Below are 17466 nucleotides of genomic sequence, written 5' to 3' on the forward strand. Positions count from 1 at the left end.
GAAGTAAGTCCCACTGGGTTCAATAGGGCTTACTCCTAGGTAAGTGGGTATAGGATTGTGGTCTTACATTCTTCTATACCAGCCTTCTCCAGCCTGGTACTCTCTAGATGTTCTGGACCAACTCCCATCATCCTCAGCCAACACGATCAGGAATCCTGAGAGTTGTAGTCCAAAACATTTGGAGGGCACCAGGTTGAGGAAGGCTGTTCTGTTCAGTTATTCACTTTGTCACACTTGTTGCTTCTGCTATTAGGGATTAGCACCTAGTTCAGATTCAGTAAGATGATCTCAGGAAAAGGTGTTGACTTGTTTGGAGAGTGGGCCCAGAGACGTTTTTGTTACCAGAACTCAAGGTCAATGACCCCTCCATTTTCTGCCCACTTGGTCTCCAGTGAAAGTAAGTGGGCACTCACAAGTGCAACAGTGAGCGGACAGGGAAAGAAGAATCATGATAAGGCCTGCTAAGCCAATGACCCCTCCTCTATTTTAATATGGAGCTAATGCAGCCACCACCACCAGGCCTTCCCTTCAGACTTCTGCCTGGCAAACTGCCAGTCCCTGCAGGACCAGGCCCCCAGGTACCGAGCCAGCTGTGCTGCTCCACCTGCCCCTCCCTAGAGGGGCTACATAAGCTGGCTGGCTGAGGTGGCCTGGGAGAGCCAGGGCCTGCAGGAGAAGCCACCACCACCACCGGGAAGAGGTGGGCCTGCTGCTGCTGGGCCTGTTGCTGCCACCGCTGCTGCTGCTGTCGGGCCTGCTGCTGCCGCCGCCGCCGCCACCACCACCAGGCCTTCCCTGTGGACTCCTGCCTGGCGTTATTTTTAAGGGGATTTGTTGTTGTTGTTGTTGTTTTTTCTGGGAGATTTTGTTGTGTTTTTAGGGGTGGGTAGCTTGCCTGATAGGTGGGAGCGAGGGGGCATGTGTCCACCTGATGGAGGCAGTGGGGGGAGTGGTGGGGGCCAGAACGTACCGAGGCTGGGCAGCAGGTGCTGGTGGAGCGCTAGGGGCAGGTCATGCCAGATAAGGGGAACAAGGGAGAGATGTGTAGTATCTGTCCCCTGCTCCGGGCCTGTCCAGAGCCAAAGGATGGCTGGGGGAGGCGTGACCCCATCTTCTGGCCTTCGTTTGCTGCTCTGCAATGCCAGGTCTGTTACCCAGAAAGCCTCCCTCATCCATGACATGATCCTGGATGAGGGTGCAGACCTGGCATGTATTACGGAGACCTGGCTGGCCGAGGCTGCTGCTCCAACCCTTGCAGCCATGTGTCCAGCCGGATTTTCATATGCACAGCAGCCGAGGGCTGGGGATTGGGGAGTGGGAGTGGCTGTTATCTACCAAAAGTCCTTGGTCTTCACCAGACCCCCTCTCCGGGAGACCAAGGTTGCTGAGTGCATGTACTGGAGGTTGGGCCCGAAGGGCAGTCTGGGGATTCTGCTCGTGTCCCGTCCACCCCGCTGCACGACTGACTCCCTGGCCGAGGTGCTTGAGGTGGTCTCTGATGTGCGTGTACAGTCCCCTAACGTATTGGTGTTGGGGGACTTCAACGTACATTCGGAGGCCATCGTCACAGGAGCACCTTGGGACTTCATGGAGACCATGGCCTCCTGGGAGCTGCACCATATTCTAACTGGGCCCACCCATGTAGCTGGTCATGCACTAGACCTTGTGTTTGTTTCTGGAGAAGCGGGGAGTGATCTGGAAGTCAGGGGTATCCACCACCCCCTTGTCATGGTCAGATCACTATCTGGTGATGTTGGACTTCTCGGTTCCACAAGCCCTCCGCAGGGGTGGAGGACCCATTAAAATGGTCCGCCCCAGGCGTCTTATGGATCCAAATGGATTCCTGAACACGCTTGGGGATTCTCTGGGGCACACCAATGGCCACTCGGTCGAGACCCTGGTGGGTGGCTGGAATGCCGCAATCACTGGGGCATTAGATCAGGTGGCTCTGAAACGCCCTCTCCCCCGAACAGGGCTCGGACTGCACCATGGTTCAATCCGCGGTTACGAGCTCTGAAACGGGAGGTGAGACGGCTAGAACACCGGTGGTGGAAGTCTTGCTCCAAAGACGATCAGACGCGGGCTAGAGCTGTATCTTCAGCCTATCACGTGGCGGTGAAGGCAGCAAAAAAGGAATATTATGCTGCCTCTATCACGTTTGCAGAGTGCTGTCCCAGGAGGCTGTTCCAAGTGGTCAGGAGCCTGGTCGGTCCTGTGGCTCCTGAACCATTGGAGCTTTCTAAGGCCTCCTGTGAGGCCTTGGCAAGGCACTTTGCAGATAAAATTGATCAGATTAGGTATGTTACTCTGCATGCTGTGGATACAGTTAGTGAGCAAGAGGCGGTCTGTGGCAAACTGGTTTTGTGGGATTGGTTCCAGCTTCATCCTTCTGATGAAGTGGACAAGGTGCTTTCATCTGTAAGGCCGACCACCTGCTTACTTGATCCTTGCCCATCTTGGCTCATTATGGGCTGCAGAGAGAGACTGGGTGAGGGGATCAGGGCGGTGGTGAATGCCTCCCTTGAGGAGGGAGTGATGCCATCAGCCCTCAAGGAGGCAGTGATAAGACCACTCTTAAAGAAGCCCTCCTTGGATCCTCAAGTTCTGAACAACTTTCGCCCAGTCTCAAATCCGCCATTTTTGGGCAAGGTGATTGAGCAGGTGGTGGCGATGCAGTTGAAGGCACACTTGGAAGAAACTGATTATCTAGACCCATTTCATTCGGGCTTCAGGCCTGGGCATGGGACAGAAACAGCCTTGGTCGCCTTGGTAGATGATATGAGGAGGGCTCTGAATAGGGGTGAATGCTTCTTCCTTGTTCTCCTCGACCTCTCAGCGGCTTTTGATACTGTTGACCACGGTATCCTCCCGGACTGCCTGGAGGGGTTGGGCATTGGAGACACTGTATTGCGGTGGTTCCGGTCCTTCCTCTCCGGCAGGTACCAGAGGGTAGCACTGGGACAGGAGGTTTCGGACCCGTGGCCACTCACTTGTGGGGTGTCACAGGGTTCCATCCTCTCCCCAGTGCTATTTAATATCTATGTGAAGCCGCTGGGGGCTATCATCAGGAGGTTTGGGGTGCGGTGTCATCAATATGCGGATGACACGCAGCTCTGCCTCTCGTTCAAATCTTCACCAAGGTTGGCCGTAGAATCCCTGTCCAAATGTCTGGAGACGGTGAGTGGCTGGATGGGGAAGAATAAGCTGAACCCTGACAAGACTGAGGTACTTTTGGGGGAGACAAGAGGAGGCTGGGGGATGTTGACCTGGTGTTGAATGGGGTACGGCTACCCTTGAAAGACCAGGTCCGCAGCCTGGGGGTCATTTTGGACTCCCAGCTGTCCATGGAGGCTCAGGTGTCAGCTGTGAGCCGGACAGCGCTGTATCAACTCCATCTGATACGGCGGCTGCGCCCCTTCCTTCCCAACCATCTGCTCCCATCGGTAGTACATGCCCTGGTCTCCTCTTGTTTAGACTACTGTAATGTGCTCTACGTGGGGTTACCCTTGAAGACGGTTCGGAAGCTGCAGCTGGTACAGAACGCGGCAGCTCGCCTGATTAAAGGCAGCCGCCGGCGAGATCACATCACTCCAGTGCTGAAGGAGTTGCACTGGTTACCAGTTGTTTTCCAGGCCAAATTCAAGGTGTTGGTTTTGACCTTTAAAACCCTATATGGTTCCGGCCCAGCCTATCTTAAGGAGCGCCTCCAGCAGCACCAGACAGGCCGCTTAACAAGATCAGCCTCGGATGGCCTTCTCTCTGTCCCATCAGCCAGGACAGCTAGATTGGTCGGGACGAGGGAGAGGGCCTTTTCTGTGGTGGCCCCCACTCTGTGGAACTCCCTCCCTAGGGAACTCCGCCATGCCCCCTCTTTAATGAGCTTCTGTCGTGCATTAAAAACGTGGTTGTTCAGGCAGGCATTTGGGGTGGGTTAGGGTATTTTAGAAAATGTTTTTACTGTAGAATTTTATTGTTTTAAACTGTTTTATTGTATGTTGTACATCGCCCGGAGTGGCTGGGTGACCAGCCAGATGGGCGATTAATAAATTTAATAATAATAATAATAATAACAATAATAATAATAATAATATGGGGATGGATGGGGTCACATGGGTTGCCAGGGAGATGCACCACAATCTCTCAAATGTGTTTGCATGGGCAATCTTTTCCAGTGGGCAATCACACCCAGCACTTTTTGGACCTGGAATCTTCCTCATGTGAGATCTGTGCTGTTCCATAGGGCTATGGCTCTCCATGCAACCCTCTTGGTCCTGATCTGTGGGCTGGCAGCTGGAGGATGACAAATGCTCCAAGATGAGACCTTCTCCTGTCTGCCTCTGACTTGACTGCTGCTGTCCAGGCATACAAAAGCCATGGCCATTCCTGATAGCAAGCTAATGCACAGGTGGTTTGCATGTGCAGCTGTGGCTTTCCTCGCCACTTGTTCTATTTCCTCCCAGGTGAACAGGCCCTTCTCTTTACATGGGTTTTGCTCCCAGAGCAGACCCCAGGGAAGCTATTTTCTTTCCCTTCGTTCACTGTAGTCAAAAAGTTTGTTATTATTAGCAGTGTGTATATGTGCGTGAATGGTGGGATTTGAACTCCTCTGTGTGCTGGGATCCCTGGCAACTCTCCCTATCTGTGGCCTCTCCATACAATGGAAGGGCCTGTGGCAGCCTTGGATCTGGTGCATGGGATGGGATGGGATGGGGTGGGGCAATGTCATGGTGGCCTCTCTCCCTCTCAGGCATGCTGTGAGTGGATTGACACCTGTGGCTTGCTCATATGAGGGGGTTGTCACCATACTGCCACGTGATTGGTGGGAGTCAGTGGTGCCACCATGGATGGTGGGGGTGTAGCTGGTGGTGTTGAGCCATTTCGTGATTTTGGGAGTCATCCCACCAGAACGTATGTACTGGGAGTGTATAGGATCCTGATGAAGTTACACTGATTGGTCCACTAACAGAAGTGACCTGCTGGGACCACAGGATTACTTGGTAGGTGCAGCAGGTTCTGGCCTAGCTTCAAGGTGGAAAGTGTATGTGTGGCCTGCACTTAGAGCTGAGTGTAGAAAGCCAGATAGAGAGTAAGATTCTAGTCTAGCCTTCTCTCTGACATGCTAGTTTTCTTTCTCTCCATGGGGGATATTTTTTCCCCTCATATGGGGCAGCATTCAGTGGTGTCAGCCCCATCTGAAGGCTCAGACAGGACAGCCCAGGTACGGGTTCATTGCCTTGACGAGGACTAGGCTTCCATCTCCCGCACACACTTCAGTGGGAAGGATGCATGTGGCTCTTTGAAGGGGATTTCAGAGTGAACATGCACCGAATAAATCTGGTTTCTTGGCTGCTGTGTGGATTTTGAGGTTAACTGAGCATACATGTATAATTCCCTTGTATTGCATTTGGCATCGGTTGCAGTCTCAGTGCAAACTCAGCATGGAGACAATGGAAGGATGGAGGTGAAGATTACTGTAGCAGCAGCCCAGGACAAATTAGCTGGCTAGGAAAAAAAGGAGCGTTGGGATCTATTGTGTAGTGTTTCACAATTAGGCAGTGGTAGGAATAGTAGGCTTATGATAGCAGGGGGAGAGATGAAGCTAACAACCCCTTTGATACATTGTGTGGCAAAACAGAGGCAAGGTACTCCAAGTGGGAGCAGTGGGAGCTTATGATATGCTTGAGCAGGAAATGGAGGGCCTGTAATCCTAGCCATGACACAGAGCCAGGCCTACACGCCTCCCTGCCTCTGCCATGCTTTACTGCCACTTACTCAGATATATCGAAGTGCCCAGAGTTCTGTGTGTGACTTCAGAAGGTGCATGGCCACTTCTCTGTTGACTCCATCTAGCGACCAGGAAGGAAGCTGCTTCCATATCAGAGCTGGCTGGGAGAATTTGCTCTCAGTCACACTCCAGCCCTCTAGGGCTGTGTTTCCACCAGCAATTTACTCTGACCTGCCTGTGCCGTGGGGTCTCTGTGGTTTCATGACATCATGGCCATTCAGCCCCAGTGTCGCATTTTATCACTGAAAAACCACTCCTTCTGAGACGGCTTATAGTTGGACTTTTTCTGGTTATGGCAGCTCCATTACTGACCTGTTTCCACAATCGCACTGGGTTCGCTATCTTAGCCCTGCCCATTGGGTGTGTAGCCCGGCTTTTGCGGGTGTGTCACTCTGATCTCAGTGAGCCAACCCTTTCCCTCCCTGTTTTCTGGAAGTTTCATGGCCATTTTGGAGCAGGATGCCAAGGGGCCAACTTTTAAAACATCATTGAAAATAAGCACTAGAACACAGCCCATGACCCCAGTCAAGAGGTGTTTTCTCCCATTGTGCTGAATGAGGCTGCCCTCTCAATGACCACAGAAATGACAGAGAAGGCCCTCAATTGACACAGCACATATCAAAGCCCTCAATTCCTTAAATGTGCTTGAGGCTTCCATCCATTGCCTTAGGACGTAACTCCTTCACAGCTTCCAAATGGAGATCCTGTGCGTTAAAATGCTGGTTGGTTTAGGTCTCTTTCCCACAACTAACCCATTAGTGTCTCCTCAGAAGTAACTCCCATTGCAGTGGATGAGGCTGAGATTCCCCTACAAGCGAAATGGCACACATTAAAGCCCAATGACCAAGAGAGGCTCCAATGAATTGCCTTAGGTCGAAAGTACTTAGCAGCTTCCTTATAGCTATCCTGTGGGTTACAATGGCAGCTAGATTCTGTCTTTGTCTTTACTATTCTCTTTCCCACAACAAACCCATTAGTGTCTCCTCAGAAGTAACTTCCATTGTGCTGAATGAGGCTTGCCTTTGAATGCCTACATCAGAACTTACAGAGATTCCCCCTCAATTGAAATGGCACACTTTTAAGCCCAATTCCTTAAATGCGATTAAGCAGGATCTCCAGGCTTCAGTCCATTGCCTTAGGACGTAACTCCTTCACAGCTTCCAAACAGAGATCCTGTGCGTTAAAATGGGGGCTGGTTTTGCTCTTTCCCACAATAAACTCATTACTGTCTTGTCAGAAGTAACTCCCATTGTGGTCAATGAGGTCCTCTGTGTTAAAATGGGGGCTGGTTTCTGTCTTTGTGTTCTCCTCCTCCCTTTCCCAGCACAAGCATATGTGTGTCTACTTGGAAGTAACTCCCATTGTGCTCAATGAGGCTTGTTCCTGAAATGCAGGTACATCTGGACTTTCAGGGGAAAGGAGAAAGGGGGGGAGAAGGGAAAAGCCTTTTTAAAAATCCTGTACTCCTCCATTAGCTTCTCCTTCTGTTGACCTGGAAACACTGCTGAGGAGGCAGGAACACTGAAGTTGTGTGAAGGAGAGCAGGAGAAGATCCTGGAGGGAGCAGTCAGGCAGAGATGAAAAAATGCACATATAAGCACCCATTTTAGGGGAAAGAAAGTTTAAAGGGGTGTGGGATGCTCCAGACACAGCGCTTTGATTTTTCGTCACTTCATTAATGCACAGTTGCGTTTTAAATCCCTGTTTCAGGGGCAACAAGGAAGGTTTAAAGGGGGGGCGGGATGCTCCAGACACAGTGCTTTGAGTTTTCGCTCCTCCTCTAAAGCAAACCAAAAGGGCTGGGAAGGCAAGGAGGAGACTGGCCAGACCAGGAAACTTCAGCGGGGCAGAGGGGGCGAGGAAGTGGGGAATCGGAAACGGGAGGAAAACAGACGGGGTAAGCAGACCCAGCCCACTCCAAAAAGGCTCCACCCAGCCATCAAGAGAATAACGCGATTAGGGCTCCGTGGAAACAGCGCAGCCCGCCAGGGTACAACAATGATAGACCGGGTCCTTTTGGGACATGGAAACACGTGCGAGAGAAAATGCGCTTGGGGAAACAGCACAACAAAGTTGGAAAATAAGCGAAGGCGATAGTGTGGAAACACACCCTACATCAGTGTTTCCCTTTTGATAGCTGAGGTATACTATTTTTCTGAATTAAAACTGGAGACACACTTCACTCCTGTTCCTTTTGGAGTCTGCAGCAGTAAGAATCACTTTCCTCAGAGGAGAGTAGCACTTGCATTTCTGTATAAGTCCCTGTTCCAACCTGACTGGAAGGTGCCAAGCCCAGAACAGTGACTTGTGCAGAGACTCAACTGTCAACCTCCACTGTGATTGGTACTTTGGGCTTATAGGAACTTTTAACTATTTACAGCACAATCTTATACATGTCTACTCAGAAGTAAGTCCCATTGAGCTCAATGGGACTTACTCCCAGGTAAGTGGATATAGGATTGCAGCCTTAACTAATTTATTGCTTGCTGCACACCAGCAGCTCTCTCACAGAACACAATTTGGGAGTTACTGCACTAGGTCCGATGCATTGAGATGGGACTTCAATTTCTGATTATTCCATATACTCCCACATTTCACAGATTACGACATAGACACAGTTGTTTACTTGTGACAACCCTATTCTGACACCAAGCATTACAGCTTGACAGCTTCACTTGAGTTCAGTGGTGCTTTCTCCAAGGTAAGAGGGTGTAGGATTGCAGTGTGAGGCCTACCCTCTCTCCCTCCCTCCCTCACACACACACACACACACACACACACACACACACTCACTCACTCTCTGTTGAAAGCTCTTTTCTACTTTGTTGCATGCTATATTAATTGACTAATCTCTCCTGCACTGATTTAAAAGCAAAGAGGATGTTTAAAGAACAAAACCAATTATCGGAGAGTGTTCAGAATGAACTTCATCAGCTGCAGTACATGAAATGGCCCGCTCAGCACTGCATGGTGCCTAAGGGTTCGTGTGCACTAGTCAGGTTGTATTTTCACATACACGTTCAGAGATTGTGGACAGGTTTCAGAAAACTGGGGCTGTTTCTGGTGAACAGGGATGGTTGGAGTGTATGTCAGTCTAGCCTGGGTTAAAAGTGGTCTTGAAGATGGAATGAAGCCTTTAATTTAAATGGGAAAACTTCAGCTCTGACTTTGGTGGCTGGCTCTTCCATGTATTTCCTGCTGTCTCTCCTGTTCAAGAGATTAGGACACAGGTGGAGAGGGCCCTCCTACTGTTACCTGTTGTGACGAAGCCAATGATGGGCTCGGAGCTGACAAGGCCATGCACAGCCACCAGGGACACAACGTACTCTGTGGATGGCTGCAGGCCAGACAAGGCAGCATGTCTCTTGGTGGGGTCCAGCATCACTTGCTTGGTTTCCTCTTTGTCTTTGGGGCTGTAGTTCAGTAGCAGCCGATCTGCTGGAGGGGAGGGGTCACTCCAAGTGATGTTCACACTGGAGGAAGTCACATGAGAAAAGTGAAGCTGCGTGATTGGTCGGAACCCTGAAAATAAGAACGCAGAAGAGAGGTGCAAGCATGAAACCGAGAAGCTGGGTCTTATTCAGCCCTGGAACATGCAAAGAGTGAAAAAGATGAGTGTCCCTGAGTACATGCAAAGTGGTCTGAGAGTAATTCCCACTTCATGGGTTAAACACCCTCTCACAGAGCATTAGTTCTCTGAACTTCAAAGCAGTCATGTGGGACTTCAATTTGTTTTTTAAAACTGAAGATGCTAATCATGGGTCTCCCATATCGTGTTTACCATCTGTGTGGCCCTTAGACACCCAGCAGACAACAGTCCTGGGCCCTCAAAAACCCTGAGATGACCCTCAGGACCTCATCAGTGTAACCTGGCGCTCAGTACCTGTAAAGGCATCCACTGTGCTCTCAAGGCTCTGCTGACGGCCTCTCTCAGCAATAACAGAGATGGTGTACTCAGTCCCGGGTTCCAGGTCCGACAGTGTAAGCTCAGACTTGTCCTTGGCAACAGTAACCTCAGATGCCATTCCTGAAGCGGGGATGAAGATGACCCGGTAGTGATCGATGGGGCCCTTAGCTTTGGTCCAGGACACAGAGATGGATGTCTCCGTGGAAGTTGTCACTAGCAGGTCGCGTGGGCTGTCGAGCTCTATGGCAAGAGAAGGGGAGGTTTAAAAGGAATATTCTAGCAGTGGCAAATGGCATGGGATGTGTATGTCAGAGTTCAGAATTTTGCACGTATAAACAGACCTCAAGGAACAGAACAAGAAGAAAACCAGATTCCTTTATGGAGGCCTGAAGCTCACCTGGGGTGAACTGGCATCTTCTGTCACCTCCATCAGACTCTCTTCCCCTTGATCTGATGGAATTGTGCTCTTAAGTCCCTAACAGCACACACTCAGAGCAGCCACTGAAAGCTAATATGGAAAAGGAGTGGATTTGGGTAGCACTGACAGAGCCGTCTGCGCCAAGAATCAATACCATGGAATTCAAAGTCTGGCTTTAATATTTGCAGCTGTAATCGCTGTACAAATATCACATGAAGGCAAATGCTGTTTGCATTTGCATTGAAATGCTGGCTGTAAATACTTTTCCTTGTGCAAAATGCCAGCTTGCTTATGTGTCTATAAAACTGACAGACTTCCTCTATTGGGAGAAGATAATGTCAGCAAAATCTCTTTATTCTCCCCAGCGTGTAGAGCAACGGAGGCTTTAGCAGACCTCCCCACACCCCTTTATTAGGTACCTCTGCTCTTCATTTGAAGACAAGAGGCAAAAAGCTCCCTCCCCAGCGTGAGCCGTAGTAGCAGCACAGGCCTCAGCACAGCTCTTCCCCTTCTGCACTTCAGTGGCTCATTCCAGTTTGCCTTGGTTCTCACACAGGAGTGAGCCATTGAGGTGCATAAGAGGAGAACTCTGATGGAGTGCCTGTTGCTGCTCACACAGGGAGGGTCGAGGAGGCTGAAGAGCTGCTGGCACGTACGTCAACAAGGAGAGCCAGTGTTGCAAATTCAAACCTGCACTCCATTCAAAATATGGTTCCTCTTACAAAACATTTCCCCACCAGGACCATGGAGCAGAGATGGCCAACGGGTGGTTAGCAGAGCAACTTTACCTGAACCCTAGTGGGCCCTACCAAATTTGAATCAAGGTGCTGTGGGCAACATCTCGCTCATAATTAAAGATGATGATTTTAAAGGCTTTCAGAGAGAGAGAGAGAGAGAGAGCGAGAGAGAGAGAGAGAGAGGTATTCCACACCTTTTCTTTTGTGGTTTTGTCCATATCGCTGGACTTTTGCACACATGCCCCAAAACTATAATAAAGAATAAACCCTCACTGCTATCAGTTGAGCAGAGGAGAGGTGGTATATAAATCTTTTAAATAAATACATAGCAACTAGGTGGTGCCAGTTTTCTGATAGAGATTGACCACCTGTGAGGGGGCTGGGTTATTTAGCTAAATACACTGCTACCCCTCGGGCTACTGTCTGGAGAAAAGAGTGACTTCTGTGAAAGTTGCCCATCCTGGCTATAGAGCAACGTCAGGGGCTCTGGGGCCCAATCCAACCCCAGTCCGTGGAACACCCCTGGGGCTGTACCCCTGCCGCTACCACTGTGCGCAGCTGAATTTTGGCAGCAGTAGCATCAAAACCACAATGGTGGTCTAAAAAGACCAAATTCAAACCAAGGCTTTAAAGCTGAATGTAAGAACATAAGAAGAGCCCTGCTGGATCAGACCAAGGGTCTAGTCCAGCATTCTGTTCACACAGTGGCCAACCAGCTGTCAACCAGGAAACCACAAGCAGGACATGAATGCAACAGCACCCTCCCACCCATGTTCCCCACCAACTGGTGTACATAGGCATCCTCTCATACTGGAGATAGCACATATAACCATGAGGACTAGTAGTCATTGATAACCTTCTCCAGGTATTTATCTAACCCCCTTTTAAAGCCATCCAAATTGGTGGCCATCACTACATGTCATGGTAGTGAATTCCATAGTTGAACTATGCGCTGTGTGATATCGGTCCAGAATCTTGTGCCAATCGGCTTCGTGGGTTGAACCCGGGTTCTAGAAATCTGAAACAGGGGGAAAAATGTCTCCCTATCCACTCCACACCATGTGCCATTTTGTACACCTTTGTCATGTCTATCATGTAAATATGGCCTTTTTAGGCATCATTTTAGGCCACATTGTTTTGCCACTGCAGCCAATTCAGTGATGGGAATGTAGAGGCCCGGGGGGCCGCATGCAGCCTAAGGCCTGCGTTGTCGCCACCCCTGCTATTGAGTACAGCAGAACGACATGCCTCAGTTCAGTCAGCTCACACCTTTATTTGACTGAGGGTCATTTAAGCATGGACCATATTCATAGACATGTGCCTGCAAGAAGACCACAATGAGGGACAGATATCAACCTGTATCTGCTTGTGGGTCAGGCTTACGGCTACGTAGCATATGTTTCATATTCTCCAGATGTATAAACAGAGGAAGGATGAGTCACAGAGTTGGATGGGACCTTCGAGGTCATCTAATTCAAGACCCTGCTAATGATAAGGGGCTTATCATTATCACTCCTGCAGCCAGATGGCTCTGACAGGTGGCCATCCAGTCTTTGCTTAAAAATCTGTAAAATAGAAATATGCTTCCAGCTCATGTCTGAAGGAGGAACAAATACACATGCACCACACTTTAAGAAGGATGCAGACAAACTGGAGAGGGTTCAGAGGAGGTCAACAAAGATGATCAGGGGACTGGAAACAAAGCCCTATGAAGAGAGACTGAAAGAACTGGGCATGTTTAGCCTTGAGAAGAGAAGACTGAGGGGAGATAGGATAGCGCTCTTCAAGTACTTGAGAGGTTGTCACAGAGAGGAAGGCCAGGATCTCTTCTCCATCATCCCAGAGTGCAGGACACGGAATAACGGGCTCAAATGACAGGAAGCCAGATTCCGGCTGAACATCAGGAGAAAATTCCTGACTGTGAGAGCAATACGACAATGGAAACAATTCCCTAGGGAGGTGGTGGGCTCTCCCACACTGGAGGCGTTCAAGATGAGGCTGGACATCCATCTGTCAGGGATGCTCTGACTTGGATTCCTTCATTGAGCAGGGGGGTGGACACGATGGCCTTGTAGGCCCCTTCCAACCCTACTATTCTATGATTCTATGAGATATACGTTGCTCTAATATTGGGACAGAATATAATGCATCCCCATCACTCTGCTGCAAGATCATTCACCTTATGTGAGCAGTGGGGAGGGACTGTTCTCCAATGTTCAGGCCTGGGCCTGCTCAGGACTAGGGATGTACGAAAGTCACTTACCTTTTCGAAGGGTGACATTCACGGTGGGGGGGGAGGCACTCCGTCCTTCCCCCCGAAATTCTGGCCGTGGGGGGAGGCGCTCCATCCCTCCCCCCCGAATCCTGGCTGGCTGGCTTCGCTCCGCAGGGATTCTGCGGAGCTGCCGGCTGGCTCCGCCAGCAGCCAGACATCCGGCTGCTGGCTAGCAGGGATGCAAATGGCGGCGGCCATAGCCGCCACTGTTTGCGTCCCTGCAGTCAGCCGTGATAGGCTACGTAAATGTTTACGTAGCCTATCATGGCTAATTTAAAAGAAAAAAAAATGCGTGTATGCAAATGGTGGCACCCATGGGCGCTGCCATTTGCGTTCCTTATTTTGGCACTTCTTAGTCTACGTAAACATTTACGTAGACTAAGACGGCGAAAATAAGGGGAACGCAAATAGCGTAGCGTCTACGCTATTTGCGTTCCCCTTATTTTCGCCGTCTTAGTCTACGTAAATGTTTACATAGACTAAGACGTGCCAAAATAAGGAACGCAAATGGCGGCGCCTATGGGCACCACCATTTGCATACACGCGTTATTGTTGTTTTTTTTAAATCAGCCGTGATAGGCTATGTAAATCTTTACGTAGCCTATCACTTTTTTTTTTTTTTAACTGGAAATGGCGGTGGCGGCGGCCAGTTGGAAGACTGGCCGCTGGAGCCGCCGCCGCCGCCAGGAAGATCCGCCCAAGGTAAGTCCCGTCCCGGGGGGGGGGGGGGCGGGGGGGGCAGACCGTTCTGCCACTGATTTCGGGGGGCCAAATGCGCTGGCATTCGGCCTCCCCGAGATCCATGGCGGAATTCTCTGACATCCCTACTCAGGACAGGAGACTATACTGGAAACATCACTGGCACATACCAAGGACTACATATTCACAGGTAGGTCAGGTCCCTTATTGCAGGGGTGAGCAGAAAGTAGATCTCCAGATGTTTTGGATTTCAACTCCCAGCATTACTGACCATTGACCATGCTGGCAGGGAGTTGAAGTCCCAAACATCTGGAAGTCTACTTTCTGCCCTCCCCTACTATACTGGATTCATTTTGGATCCCTGTGGAATCCAGCAAGTCAACACCCAATCCAAAATGGAACAGGATGTCTCCACAACCTTGAATTCAGTACCAACATCTGGTAACTGCAGATTTCAGCGCCATCTCTAGAGAATGTAGGTGTGGCTTGGCGTATTCATGTCTGCCTCTTGAGGTGCACTCTTGTAAATGAAGATCATAATATGGGAAGAAGGTCTGCTTGTCTCCGAAGACATGACTGATTGGTCTAAATTATATAAATGCATGGCCTGGATCCCTGTGGCAATGCTGTAGCCTCTCTTTTCACCCTTGACTTCAGCCTGTCGCACAGATTATTGTATTGCACTTGCAATTTCTCTATGATTTGTTATCCATACTAATAGTGAGTTCAGTTCTCTGAATGTGGATCCTTGTGTAGCCCAAACACCACCATTCATGCACAAGAGGGAGGAATTAGCAGGCTTCAGAGAACCTCAAGGTATGAAGAACTACAAAACATCTTTAGCAAACAAACCCAACAACCTAAGTGAGGGACACCCCCCCAACCCCCCCCCCCAGCTCTATGAGGACTGGGCATGCTCAGGGGGCATAGAATGCTGGTGTCAAGGGCTCCTTGGCGGCCTCTTTCAGTCTAATCCAGTAGCCAAGTCCAGACACAGACAAAGGGATTCTTTTCAAAGCTTTATTCCTTTTTTACAACTTAACAACTCTACTATTAGCGACTAGCTATGAGCAGCAGAGTACCTATGCCCTCAGTTGGAACAGCTGGTCCCCGTTTGAAGGAGAATCACTGGCGGACCCTGAACTTATGGGCTAGGGAGAGTCTCTCCCCTTTTCCCTTGGATCCTCTGGGCGCAACCGTTGCTTGCGTGCCAACCGGGCACTACGCCTCCTTTCCGCGCCCTCCATTTGGCACCGCTTCCTGCACCAGTGTTGCGCGTCCAGCAAGCCCTCTTCCCATGCTTTCTCACTCCCGGGACTGCTATCTATGTCAGGAATGCTGGTGGGAAGAATCTCTGCCAGCTGTTGGCCCTGGGAAGGATGAGCACGCTCCGCTCCCAGGAGTGGCTGCTCCACCTCAGAATCAGAACTACTCTGGGATTCTATGGGCTCAGTGTCCACCCTGACAGCTGGCTGGCTGTGTCTGTGTATTGTTTGGGTTGGGGGGAATGGTGTACATTGGAAGAGGATGTGGCTGGCTGGCTAGAATTGTGAAGAGGAGGACTCCACAGTGCAACATTTTGTTGCAGGTCCACGTGTAATGTAACGTATAAGTCACTCACCAGTCCTTGCATTCATGGTAGCTGGAACACTTTGCTTGCCATCCATTACAGCTGAAATCCCAACTCCATATTCTGTTCCTGGTACTAAATCTGCATGAGGACACATAACAAGGTATAGATTAAATAATGAAGTGCAATTATTTCCACTCATTTAACGGTTGCTTTTTGTCTGGCTTTGCAGTCTGCTGCATTTTTGTCAGAGTAACTACAGTCACCTGAATATTTATCTTAAGCCATTATAAAAGAGCTTGAATAATTGTCCAAACATTTGCTCCTAAATCCACAGATAATGAAAGCAGAGATCAAATAGTTTGAGTTATACTTTGTAAAATCAACTGAGACCTCTCAAAAAGTGAAGGAACTGAGCAACATCTAATAAAAATGCATGTTACAATACTTAACACCAAACATTAGTTTTCTAGTCACATTTGATGTCAGTTGGATGGGTTCTTTGGTTGATGTCAGGCGTCTAGCTTTAAATACAATTGTTTTATCTGCACACATGATTGACTCTAGCTTGTAAGACAAGATGAAATAAGATAAGAGTGCATGTACATGTGAAAACCACTCACAACCTTCCCTTGCAAAAGAAGCAACCACTTCACATGCTCTGCAATGTGGAATTATTGGGGAGCACACTGGCCAGATTCAAGGCCATCACCATATGACTCTTCTCCTTTTCTGGCACAAAACAACTACCCACGGTCAAAGATCAGAGACACCCCGACAATGTGAACAAATATGCTGGGCCTGTGTGGAAAGAATCCCTCTCTCCCATCTTGTAGGGAGATAGATCAACAGCCCTTTGTGCCTACTATGAAGGATTGGTTTAAAACAGGGGTGGGGAGTGAAACTTTTCAGGGCTACACAGAAGCTCTCATGTGTTCATCCAATGTGTGAGGGGGTTGTGGGGCCACGACAGATAGCCCTGCCCTGCCACACTCCATGACCCACTCTGACTGGTCATGTGCTTGGCTACAATTGGGATGGGTCCCATGCGTGGACAGCTGTACAGCTGTAGAGCTCCTCCACCTCCTAGGCCGCTTTGCATGGAGGAGCTCTATGCACATTCATTGGTATGTGCAGAGGACCCCTTCACACAGCTGGCGGAGGCCATGCACAGTGCATGTGACTGATACAGTGGCCTATTATGCATCGCTAAAGAAGAGGACAAAAGAGGTCACAGCCTTGCATCAAACTTGTGTACGCTAATTTATATTATAGATGCAAATTTAGAAATGAGTACTATAGGAACACACAGTGCATCTCACTGTCGTAGGGAAGGCTGTGATCTATGTGCTCGCTCAGTCTGCTATCTAGGTCTTGAACACTGATGAGCAAGCAGGGCTTTGCCCAAGGTATTTTGCTGCCTGAGTCTGAAGAGCAAGTGGCAAGTCACGATGCGTAGTATTCAAGACCACTTGAAGTAGAAATTCCCACAAGGATCTCTGCTGCTTCTTGGCAGTAAAAATGCAACAATAATAAATTGAATAGCTAACAGTTGGCTGCCCTTTCATGATGCCCCCAATCAGCTGCCCAGGGAACATGGGCGGGAACACGTCCTACTTGTGGATTTCCTAACAGGCAGCTGGTTGGCCACTGTGGGGACAGAATGCTGGCCTAGATGGACCCTTGGACCGGCCCAGTGTGGCTCTTTGCATGTTCTTAGGTGGCTGCTTCACTCTGCCAGGGAAATAAGCTAGGATGTGGTTGGGCCTTGTTTTCCAGAGGTTTGTTAATGTCAGGGTGGAAACTGAGCCCATACAGCACCAGAGCAGTTCTGATTCTGAGGAAGAACAGCAATCCATGGGAGAGGAGCTCGCTCATCTCTCACAGGCACAGCGGCAGGGAGAGATTCCTTCTGCCTGCATTCCTGAGAGAGATAGTGACCCTGGCAGTGAGACAGCGGGGGATGGGGCCTTGCTGGATGCTCGGTGCAGACGCAGGGAGTGGCGCCAGATGGAGGGGCACGGAAAGGAGGCACTCGGCTCGTTTGGCGCTAAAACAACGGTTGCGTCCCGAGG

The 17466-nt window shown here is 49.8% G+C and overlaps 1 protein-coding gene across 1 annotated transcript in view; it reads right to left on the bottom strand.

Moving 5' to 3' along the window:
- Positions 1-17466, bottom strand: part of TNR (tenascin R) — a 113170-nt gene that overhangs the window by 51365 nt on the left and 44339 nt on the right. Inside the window, exons 8-10 of the mRNA XM_084848180.1 lie at positions 15443-15532; positions 9669-9932; positions 9041-9307 (exon numbers count right to left, since the gene is read on the bottom strand). Coding sequence (XP_084704306.1) covers positions 9041-9307; positions 9669-9932; positions 15443-15532 — 621 coding nt within the window. The remainder of the gene's footprint in view (positions 1-9040; positions 9308-9668; positions 9933-15442; positions 15533-17466) is intronic.

Source organism: Heloderma suspectum, chromosome 4 (assembly GCF_057233095.1).
Source record: "Heloderma suspectum isolate Gila_16-S chromosome 4, 16-S_ref, whole genome shotgun sequence".
NCBI classification, from domain to species: Eukaryota; Metazoa; Chordata; class Lepidosauria; order Squamata; family Helodermatidae; genus Heloderma; species Heloderma suspectum.